The sequence below is a fragment of the Gekko japonicus genome, unplaced genomic scaffold (genome assembly GCF_001447785.1).
Source record: "Gekko japonicus isolate JY-2015 unplaced genomic scaffold, Gekko_japonicus_V1.1 scaffold745, whole genome shotgun sequence".
In the NCBI taxonomy this organism is placed as follows: Eukaryota; Metazoa; Chordata; class Lepidosauria; order Squamata; family Gekkonidae; genus Gekko; species Gekko japonicus.
The window spans coordinates 210,466-222,612 of record NW_015164690.1 but is presented as its reverse complement, the minus strand read 5'-3'; the positions used below and the strand labels follow the sequence as shown (position 1 = coordinate 222,612).

The 12,147-nt window shown below is 41.5% G+C and overlaps 1 protein-coding gene across 1 annotated transcript in view; it reads left to right on the top strand.

Moving 5' to 3' along the window:
- Positions 1–12,147, top strand: part of LOC107108858 (guanylate-binding protein 6-like) — a 26,799-nt gene that overhangs the window by 7,053 nt on the left and 7,599 nt on the right. The window contains exons 2-4 of the mRNA XM_015409381.1: positions 1,741–1,919; positions 2,008–2,117; positions 4,779–4,971. Coding sequence (XP_015264867.1) covers positions 1,741–1,919; positions 2,008–2,117; positions 4,779–4,971 — 482 coding nt within the window. The remainder of the gene's footprint in view (positions 1–1,740; positions 1,920–2,007; positions 2,118–4,778; positions 4,972–12,147) is intronic.

The window sequence follows — 12,147 nt, the reverse complement described above, 5'->3', positions numbered from 1 at the left end:
GGGGAAATTATTTTGGCTTATTCTGAAAAGTTTTTTGTGTTTTTTTAAGATTAGGTTTCTCTTTGCCTATCTGGGATTTTCTTTCAGAAAAGCCCTAGTTAGGAATTGCTACACTTGGATTGGATTCCATGGTTTAATGACTGGAAGTAGATGTCTAAGTATTTAAAAATACCTTTATAGTTCCATATATTCCAGTTCAACATGTGGTCTCCCTTTGTCCCCTCCCACCTTACTGGCTGTCTTTCTTCACATTAACACACACACACACACACACACCACTTTTTAAACTTTTTATTATCATCACTAGTAGTGAGTGGATTTTGTCCAGTCTGAAAGCAACACATTATTTCACTTGGAGAGATCCCCCTTTCCAGGTCTAACAGATGCAAATAATAATAATTAAAAAACCCCAGCAGCACAGCTTGCAATCTTTGTTAGTGGAAGGGAGCAAGAGTCCATTAGCACTTTAATGACTAACAAAATTTGTGGCAAGGCATGAGCTTTCAGGAGTCGCTGCTCACTTTTTCAGATACAGCTAGAATGTGAGTCCATTTGTCCTTATATCTTGGAAAGTGAAGTGATTTCAGATGCCAAATAACAGCAGCAGCCATTGGTAATGAGAGAAGAAACCTAAGTCTCAGTTCTGCCCAGGAGGATGTATTGCACTTCATTATCAGTTGTAATTCATCAGTCTCCTTTGTAAGAGAACTTCTACTCTTAGGTAAGCAACTGAAATTACTCTTAGGTAAGCAAATGGGGTCGCGAAGAGTCGGACCCGACTGTGCGACTGAACAACAACAAAACAACTGAATGCCCTGGAAGATTAAGATGTCCCCCCATTGGTTTTTGAATGTTGTGGTTTCTTATAGCTGTAGACTCAAAGCAGCCCAGGAAGAACTAACGTCATCAAGCCAAGCCAAAATGAATACCGCCCGGAACATGACTGAAGCCTACAGCTGAACAAAATCCCTGTCGGCTGCAAACGTGTGCGATTTAAAAGAATTATATGTTGTCCTCCCTTACCCCTATCATTATTAGTCCCTTGTGAAAACCTGTGTAACTGTAAATCGCTCAGAGCCAGCAGCTCTGCAGGATTGAGCGATCAATAAATCGAAAGGTATCATCATCATCATCATCATCATCATCATCATCAACCTTCAGGGACTCCCATTTCACTCTGGCTCTTGTCATTCCAGTCCTAGAACACTTCTTCTACTTCCAGGGGCTGTCATTCAACTCTGGGGCCTGTCATTCCAGTCCCAGAATGTTTCTGCTACCCCCAGGGATTGTCACTCCACCCTGGGGCTTGTCATTCCTGTCCCAGAACACTTCCGGCACTCCCCAGGACTGTCATTCCACTCTGGGGCCTTTCATTCATAGAATGGGACAGCTCATTAAAAAGTGATAGGATTATGATTACAGCAACCTGAAAACAAAGTTTACCTGTTAGTCACAGTATGGGGCAAATATCATACAGAAGGTCCCAGGATTGGGCCCCAAAATCTCCACCCAGAGGGGTCTCTGGTGGCAGGACTGGGAAGGATATCCGCCTGAGATCCAGGAGAACTACTAACTGAGTGGACAACTGTGGATCGGATGGACCCATGGCACAGCTTGTTATATATTGCATCTTTGGCCCTCCAATATGAGTAGATTCCTAATTAACTAAGAAGAATGTGGACAGCCAGCGTATAAGAATAGCTTGACTGCATGTTTGACTTCTTGTTCCTTTTTCGTCAGGGTGATGGAATCGATCTGCCTTGTGGAGCCATCCCCTGATTCTCGCAGCCTGCGGGTGAACACAGCAGCCTTGTCCTTCCTGAAGTCTGTGACTGGCCGCCTCTGGGTGGTGGCCATCTTTGGGCCCAAGGGGACTGGGAAATCCTTCCTCCTGGACCAGCTGGTGGGGCAAGATGGAGGTGAGTGCCCCAGCATCCTCTGTGGGTCCTTCTCCAGGGTCTTGTAGATGCGGCACCCCTTCATTCTCTTTATCCCCTTTTCCTCCAGGCTCCCCACGTTCTGCAGGAATATGGCTGCGTTGTTCACCCCACCCAACAAGACCGGATGAAAACCTGGTGTTCCTGGATACGGAAGGTCTTCCTGAAAAAATGGAGAAGGTAGGATTCTTCCGAAGTTTTTAGGTAGGCCGTTCTGGGGTTTGAAAATGAAAACATAAAGTCAGACAGCATTTCAGTGTCTTTCAACAGCTACCCCATTAGTTCTGTGAGACCATAAGAACTTGTGATAGCCAGACTAACGCCATATTGTTGTTTATGAGTGCTGCTTAGGGAAGATGATTCCAGAAATTGTGCTGCGCAAAGCAGGATGTGGTAAACTGGATAAGAGGGCCTTGAGCACAGCTTATTGAGCCAGATGGTTAGTGAAAAACAGGAAAAGTGATTTTGCAAGATTGCATAAAGTATTCTAAATAAGGGCAAGATAAATGTATGCTTAGCAAATGTACTTATCTAGACATAAAGGAAATTTAAGCGTGGTAATTTGAAGACATCTGCACATGTCTAAAAGTTGTTTATTGCATGGGATAAAAAGCTGATGGTGATGCCTTACTAACGGATTCCTTGGTTTTGCTACCGGGGTCCCCTTTATTGCAATAAAGTTCAGTCTGCTTCTGGAATCTCACTGGCTATATATTCATCATTGGGCACTGGCATACCAGCCAACACGACATATTTGGTTAACACTTTCTGGTGACCCAGATTGGACTCTGCCTGGTCACCCGGAGAGCGTGAGGATCTGGACTGACGACATGCGTTTCTCTGCCAGCATCAGATCGTTTGGGTCTAGTCGATCAGAGGCCGTGGGAAGCTATCAAGCAAGGCATGGTGGCTATCTCCTGTGGCAAGCAAACCTCTGGGATTTAGAAAGATATAAAGCGTTTGTACCTGGAGGCTTCATTGCTCTAAAGTAATTGATAGATCTTGTCTTTGTACATGCCACATAAGCTAAGGGGTCCCGAACATGGTGTCTGTGGACACCACAATGCCCTCCAACACCTTTTCTAGTGCCCGCCAAGTGTTTTTAGAAAGTAGGTGGAGTCAGGTAGGAGTTTTCCCCAGCAAGGTTTCTGATTGGCCATTGGATTTTTGATTGGCTGCAGAATTTTAAAAAATGTTGCTTTGGGAGCAGCTCCCACCATGTCACAAGGATCTTCACTGTGTGACTGAAGGCAGGAGGCAGCAGCCAAGAGACTCCACCTCCTGCGGTGGCCATTTTGTAGCCATGACCTTGACACTGTGTCAGAATTTCGAAGGTGCACATAGGCTCAAGAAGGTTGGGGAATCTGCTAATTTTTTTTTTTTGTAGCAGTGAATTGCATAAGTGCATAAAGTAATACTTCTGTTTTTAGCTAGCTGTTTTTCTCGGGGTGGGGGGGACGACAACTAGATGTATTTCTTTCCTCTTGTCATCTCTGTGCAAAATTGGGTTGCTGTCTTTTCTTTAATATATATACTGAAGCTCTGTTGTTGCATACCAGGCAGAAGTCATGAGGTGAAGGTTTGTAACTTCTGTGAGGTTGCCAAATCATGGAAAATCCACCCTGGTCCTGCTGTTGTGCCTTTAAGAGCAGTTTGAGGTGCAGAAATCAGGAGCTCAAAATGGTTTTTCACAGATTGGAAGGGTAAACATTATCTGCGGATCCAGTGGCCATTCAAGGCACAGCTACAGTAGCCAGTTAAAAAGTTGGCAGTTCTGTAATGTTGTCATTTTTGGCTTTATCCTGTTGTAGACATTTTCCTGTTTCTGTTTCCTGTGTGTGCTTGTTTTAATCTTAAGTCATATTGAGTACGCGATAGTAGAAAAGAGGGATCAAACGTTTCTCAGTAATAAAGACACACATCTGGGGTGGCTCACTTGACTTCCAGTTCCTGATGTCACTTCTGGTATCCCTACAGCATGAGAGGTCCATCTCCTTCAAACTGTTCCTTTTGGATGTACTGCTGTGCAATATCTTTATATATAACAGCAAAGGTGCTTGGGATGCCCAAGAAGAGCTTAATAAACTGATGTATCCTTCCTACTGCAGTTTTTATTGGATCACAGCCCAGTGAATATTCTGCAATATTAACAACAGGACTCTTCCTTTGTAATTTGGTGGGAATGGAATGCGGGCCTGGCTGGTACACAGGTCAAGCGAGTGAACTGAAACCCATAAACCTAATGGCAGCCATAGCTGACACCTGCATCTTGGATTTCTGCCTCTTTAGACTCAGACCGTCCTTACGCTTCCAAAATGTGAAGTCACTTGGATTGCCACCTGAGCAGAATTTTGTTCTCCTGGCTAGTTGCCATGAGGATGTAAAGCCAGGAACCCTTTGTGTTTTCAATTTTTTTTCATTTTGAGGGACCCCAACAGTGGCAAAGTTCACTGAGCAGAATTTTGTTCTCCTGGCTAGTTGGCATAACAGGAGGATGTAAAGCCAGGAACCTTTTGTGTTTTCAGTTATTTTTCATTTTGAGGGATGGTCTTTTAGAAAAAAAACCCCCCAACAGTGGCACAGTTCAAAGGGAAGAGGAAGTGTTTGCATTTGATCAAAGGTACGTGCTCATAACTACTTTTTAAATCTCTGTACATGCTCAGAGGCAACCAGCCCATGGCACCAGAATTTTTGAAAACAAATGGGAAATCTAATTGCATGGGGGGTGGGGAACTGGATCGCAGTTCTCATTCTTCGTTTCTCTCCACTCTGAAATCAAATCCCTGAATGCTTTCACAATCCACTCCTGGGCCTTCCAGAAGTTCTGTTTTCCTCAGCCAGCATCCTCCCTGCAGATATGTGAAGATGCTCCCAGACAAAGTACGAGTCCTGGAGGATTGTCCTATGGTGAACAGGTTCCTGCTTAGTAGCATGCTGCCTGACTTTGTGTGGTGCCTTCGTGATGTGGCCTCTGAGGAAAGGGTGCTACAAGATGTGGATCTTAACTTGGATCTCATCGTCTCCCCTCCGGCAGGTACGCTTCCATATCTTAGCCACCTCCTCCCTATCGGAGGCAGGTTGCGATCCTGTTACTTGAAAACCATTCCCACTGAAACCAGAGCATCACCATACTTGGGACTCTCCTGTAAAACCAAGGAAAAGGCTTTTCAGTGTTCTCATTTTCCTCGCTAGTAAGTTCCTGTTTCTTCAGGGAGATTTTTCTGCTCTACCCGTCTTTTGCTTTCTCCAGTGGTCAATTGGATATTACACTGGTTTATGTCTGCAGGCCTAGGAGTGGGCCTCTTTTTTAGCTTTTAGTCTCTTATTTCTGGGTTAGTCTCTTAAAGTCTCTCTTTTTTCAGAATAAGTCTCTTTTCTCTCCTTTTTTGTGCCTTCAAGTGCTCAAGAAATTAAAATTGTGGAACAGAATTGTGGGATGTGCTATTCTTCCAAAGCAATAAAGGTATGTGATTTGTCTTATTAAATGTATGATCAGTATTTCTTTTTTATGAGTTTCTTATGATGAGAATTTGCTCATAATGTACACTTTGTGTGTGTGTGTGTGTGTTATGATGCTCTGAAGAAGCTAACTTGTATCATTTCCCTGCGTAGCCCTTTTTCAACTCCACCCCCTGAAAATGTTACATTTCATTGGTATATTAGGCTTGTTGCATTTTATTAGTGTTAAGTTTTATTCTGTTAGTATCTTATTTTGTTTAGTTTTTTTTAGTATTAGTGTTTTACTTTAATGCTTTACTTTTTTCATTTTCTAATTCCTTTTTCCTTCTTTTCAGGATTCATTTTGAAATGGTTGGCTGCTGATCTGTGAACTGAAATATTAATGACGGGAAAGTGCAAATTTAGAGCCAATTGGCTTCTTAAAAAATACCATAATGGACAATTTATGTCATTATGTCATGAAAGTGAAGCGTTTTGCAAACTTTGTGTGTGTACAATAGATTTTCAGAACAAAGGTCTTCATGCTCTTTTTCAACACTCAGACTATGCTAAACATAAAAAATTAGCCTCTGATGTTCTAGGGGGCTAAACAGATGGTTTTAGTTGCAGCTAATCCTGGTGATTCTTCTGAAACAATCCAGAGTGAATATCCCGGATCAAGCCATAGTTCTTCAACACCTCTTATTAAACTCTATAGTTCGAAGAATGCGACAACAGTATCTGAACTCAGTTGGGTTATGAAGTCGGTGTGTTGCAACTTTTCAGCATCTTCTTGCAGTGGGATAAAGGAAACATTTGATGCAGTGTTTCCAGGGGGTGTTCCAACTGATTTTTCTTTAAGCCCTAAAAAAGGTGTGATATTTAATAGCTGATGCACGGGGACCATATTTTCATCAGATCATCTCAGATGATGTGGGAACCTCCTTTTATTCAGTCTGTTTTGACGAAACAACCAATGTTGAAGACAAAAAGGAGCTCCAGATATGGGTGAGATATTGGTCAGAGGGTAGAGGTAAAGTAGTTTCAAGACATTTGCAGACATTCTTCATCGGGAAAGCTGATGCACAAACTCTTCATGAAAAAATCCACGCTGCCGTCAGTAGGGCAAACCTGTCCATTCACAAACTGCTGATGATTGGTTCAGATGGTCCTAATTTGAATAAGAAAGTCCACAGACTTTTCAATGGAAATTTGTTTGAAGTGAGGTCACGTGGATTAGTTGATATCGGGACCTGCCCCCTTCACATTGTTCACAACTCATATCTGAAAGCCTTTCAGACTTTTTGGTGAAGATACATCTGAATTAGCTAATGGTAGAGGAATACGAAAAGTTACAAGAAGATCTCAAATTACCTCAAAAGAAATTCCTCAAACATTCTCCTTCTAGGTGGCTTACATTTCGCTCTGCTTCCGAGAGACTGCTCGAACAGTGGGAAGGAGTAAATCATTACTTTCTTAAATTGATTCCATCAACAAAGAATCAGGCTGTGTTACAATCTAGTTCATACAGAAAGATCGGCAATTTTTTACGTTGCTCAACTATCAGAGCAGAATTGTATTTCACTATATCTTCTGCAGAACTTTTCACTAGCTTCACCGAAAGATTCCAACGAGGTGAACCTTTAATTCACATCCTATACCCTCAGCTACAAGAACTGTTAGGGATACTGGCTAGACATGTTTGCAAGTCTGTTTCTGAAGATAACTATGATGTGAATGAATTTATTTGAAAAACATGTTACCCATGTTTCATGGGAAGTTAAAAAGGAACTTTCACATTTTCCAAAAAAAGATTTCTTGGTGTTTATGAAAAATGCTAAAGAGCATTATGTTGCTGGATGCAAATACTTGATTGACAAAGTAATGAAAGGCTGTGCTTTGCTGAAAGCTCTGAGATGTGTAAACCTTTCTCTTGTGAAAATCTGAAAACGCTGTCAAGATGTCGTTTCAGTTGCCAGAGAACTCCCTCCAGAGAACTCCCTATCGATACAAAAGATGTTCTCATTGATGAATGGAAAATGTTGCAGATGGAGAAAGACCGCCCAGATTTTGAAGGAAGAGAATTGATAGTTTTTGGGATTAAATTTTAAAGAAAAGTAATGTATCGGGGGTGGGAATATCAAGAAAGTTATCAAAAGTTATCAAGACTGCATTGTCTCTATCACATGGAAATGCAGACATTGAGAGGTGTTTTTCTGTGTCAAGATGGGCTTTGACTGAGGACAAGGCTTCCACTTGTGAACGAACATTGAATGCAATTTTGTTGATTCACCCCACCCTGGCATTACCCTGTGGAAATAAACCTGAACTGGTTCCCATGACATCAGAACTTATTGCTATGGGACAAAGTGCATATAAGCAATACATAATGTACTTAGAGGAACAAAAAAGATTGAAAGAGGAGGAAGAAAAAAAAGAAAGAGGAGGAGATACATTTAGCTAAAGAGATGGAAGAAAAGGCTAAACAAGCAGGAGAGTCTAGGGAAAAAAAATGCTGAGATAGAAAATAACATATCACTGACAAAAAAGGACCATGAGGCAACTTCTAAAGCATCTGACCGTCTGTTCGAAGAAGCCAATGAACGATTGAAGAGAGCAATACAGAAAGGAAATATGCAGGAAGTTAGTGTTGCACAGGGTATGTTGGAAGGCTATGTTGCTGTGAGTGGAACTGAGCAGCAAAAACTTAAAGAATGGGAAACTTCAAAAAACTGTAGAGAAAAGAAAAAACAGTTTGCTCACTGCTTTCTTTGGTAAAAAAACCCCAAAAACTTGATTCATTTTTTATTTGAATTAGCATTCCATTTAATTTAATTTTAAAAAATCCTAATCATACTTTTTAGTGTGTTTTTTGTTTTTATTCAATAATAAATGAAGAAGCTATACCCCATCCAGGACCAGAAACAAACTTAGCCTTAAACACCAAGTGATATACTGTGCATGAATATATATGCGTATATACAAACACATAGTATATTCTACTGTATGTTACACTACCTTTTTGGGGGGGAAGTTTTGGAGTTAAAAATAGCTTGATTAACAAACTGAAAAATTTAAATTGGAAGAAAACCACTAGGTAGATATTATCATAAATGATAATTCATTTGATCCCAAGCTAAAGAACTTTTTCGTTTTTTTTAGTGTGACTGTTCATGTAATTTTACATCCCACTCAAGTTTTGAGAGAAAAATTATATTCTTTATCATTTTGTAGTTACACAAAATGTATATACTTATACATTTGTTTCTGGTCTCAACCGGCTGTCCGAGTTTGGACTCTCTGCCTCACAGGGAAGATGGGACTTACCTCCCATTTCCAAGTAAGGAGACCACCATCAAGCCGGAGAAGAGCTGGGGAGATGGGGGAGTGGAAGACGAGGGATACAGCAGACAAGAAGACTAGGAAGTATTCACCAAAGAGGGCTGGACTGACAGAGCTTTGAGAATTGGAGACACTCTGAAGCCCAAAAGCAAGAGGAAGATAAGAGGAAGAGAGATCGAGCCCTGTGGAGATGAAGATGTGACCTCAATGTCCTGTAGACAAGATCCCCCTGGGCAGAAAGGCGGAAACATACCCGGAGCGAGTTCTCAATGATTGGCGGATAAGGAGAGGGGAAGCCTAGGAATTGATTATTTAAGAGGGAAGTCAAGGGAGAGCCGAGGAGGACGCGCCCACTTGACTCTGCGTGCAGAGACCTGGAGGGTCAAACGGGAGAAAGTGGGAGACAGGGAAGAGGGGGACGACGGTCAGGAGTAACCTCCCCCCTTCCTTTGTCACCACTGAGGCTCATCCTGCGACTAGAATCCTCTGAGAATAATCGTCCTGGAGCAACTGTCCTCTCTGCACTCCGCACAACAAAACCCAGGTACTGACACTGGCCTTTCTTTGGTTGGGGATTATTGAAAAATACATGTATTTTATTTATCAGAATTGTTAGTGCAAAAACATGTGAGCATCAAACATTTGAACCATATGGAGCACTTGGTGGCTTGGTCTCTTTAGTCTCTTTTCAATCTCTTTTCCTGCCATTTTAGTCTCTTTGCTCTCTTTTTTTGGGGGGTGGTCTACCAGTCCTAGCCCTAGTCATGCAAATCAGGTGGTATGAAGTCACCCAGAGGTTGCTGCCAGTTGCCAGCCTCCAGGTGGGACATTGGCAGGGCTCTTTTTGTAGCAGGAACTCCTTTGTATATTAGGTGAAACACCCCTAATGTAGCCAATCCTCCAAGAGCTTACAGTAGCTCCTGTAGGAAGAGCTCTGTAAGCTCTTGGAGGATTGGCTACATTAGGGGTGTGTCGCCTAATATGCAAAGGAGTTCCTGCTACAAAAAGAGCCCTGACTGAATTACAACTGAATTTCCGACAACAGAGATCTGTCTCCCTGGAGAAAATGGCTGCTTTGGAGGGTGGACTTGGTGGCATTATATCCGGCTGAGGCTTCTCCCCTCCCTTCCCAAACCCTGCCTTCCTCAGATTCCATCACAAAATCTCCAGGAATGTCCCAACCTGGAGCTGGCAATCCTAGACCTGGTCCCACTGAGTCCTCCTTCAATGCCAATTGGGCAGTGCAAATCCCCCTTTCTCTTTGCTGTCCTGTAAATATTTAGTTTTAATTCTTTGTCTTTTAGATTGCCAAATAAATTTATTTGTTATTTTCTCTAAATCCTTAAAGAAGTCATAATTTTTTAATATTGGTATATTTTGCGCCAAGAACAAGACTCTTGGTAGAATGTTCATTTTTATGGTCGCTAGTGACAAATGTTTTTGTCCCCAATTTTTCAGATCTGTGTTAATCTCGGTTATAAGTTTTTGGTAATTATTTTCATACAGCTTTGCAGTATTATCTGATATCCAAATACCTAAATATTGCTTTTTGCACTACTTCCATTTCAGACATCTCCTTTAACCTAGTTATCAATCTTTGGGAGCAGTTTTTCACTATTATCTTAATTTTTTGAATGTTTATTTTAAACCCAGCTAGTTCTCCAAAATCTTTTATATCTTTTATTAATGTTGGCAATGATTGTTCCGGATCTTCGAGTATAAATATCAAATCATCGGCAAAAGCCTGTACCTTATATTCTTCTCCTTTTACTCTCAACCCCCTTATTATTTCATTAGATCTTATTTTGTCAATTAATGACTCAATTATAAATATAAATAATAATGGAGAGAGGGGACATCCCTGCCTTGTACCTTTCTGAATTTAAATACTTTGGGATATCTCGTCGTTTACTAATATTTTGGCGCTTTGTTTATTGTACATAGCTTTTATCATTGCATAAAAGTTCTCCCCACATTCCCATAACTCTAATTTTTTAAACATGTACATCCAGTTTATATTGTCGAATGCTTTCTCTGCGTCTAAGAGAATTAAAGCCATCTGTTTCCCTGGCTGCATTTCATAATATTCTAGTACATTTATTATGTTCCTTATATTATTTTGTATCCTTCTCTTAGGTAAGAATCCTGATTGATCCTTTTGGATTACTCTTGAAAGCACTCTAGAAAAAATATATTCTTTATCATTTTGTAGTTACACAAAATGTGTATACTTACACATTTGTTTCTGGTCTCAACCGGCTGTCTGAGTTCAGACTCTCTGCCCCATGGGGAAGATGGGAGTTACCTCCCATCAAGGGTCATTTCGTAGAAAAAGAGGTGCAGGAGCTCATTAGCATAACTCATTAGCATAACTTATTTGCATATGTGCATATATACACACACACAATATATTCTACTGTAAGATACACTACATATTTTTTGGAAGTTTTGGAGTGAAAAATAGCTTGATTAACAAACTGAACATTTTAAATGGGAAGAAAACCACTAGGTAGATATTATCATAAATTATAATCCATTTGATGCCAAGCTAAAGAACTTTTTCAGGTTTTTTAGTGTGATTGTTGATATAATTTTACATCCCACTCAAGTTTTGAGAGAAAAATTATATTCGTTATCATTTTGTAGTTACACAAAATGTGTATACGTACACATTTGTTTCTGGTCTCAACCGGCTGTCCGAGTTCGGACTCTCCACCCCACGGGGAGTTACCTCCCATCTCCAAGCAAGGAGACCACCATCAAGCTGGAGAAGAGCTGGGGAGATGGGGGAGTGGAAGACAAGGAGGGATACAGCAGACAAAAAGACCAGGAAGTATTCACCAAAGAGGGCTGGACTGACAGAGCTTTGAGAACTGGAGATGCTCTGAAGCCCAAAGGAAGGAAGGAAGAGAAAGAGAGATTGAGCCCTGCAGAGACGAAGATGCAACCTCGATGTCCTGTAGACAAGATCCACATGGGCAGAAAGGCGGAAACATCCCCGGAGCAAGTTCTCAATGATTGGCGGGTGAAGGGAGGGGAAGCATAGGAATTGATTATCTAAGAGGGAAGTCAAGGGAGAGCCGAGGAGGACGCGCCCACTTGACTCCGCGTGCAGAGATCTGGAGGGCCAAACGGGAGAAAGTGGGGACACAGAGGAGAAGGGGACGAAGGTCAGAAGTAACCTCCCCCTTCCTTTGTCACCACTGAGGATCATCCTGCGACTAGAATCCTCCGAGAATAATCGTCCTGGAGCGACTGTCCTCTCCACACTCGGCACAACAAAACCCAGGTAGCGACACCGACCTTTCTTTGGTTGGGGATTATTGAAAAATACATGTATTTTATTTATCAGAATTTTTAGTACGAAAACATGTGAGCATCAAACATTTGAACCATATCTGGAGCACTTGGTGACTTGGTCTCTTAAGTC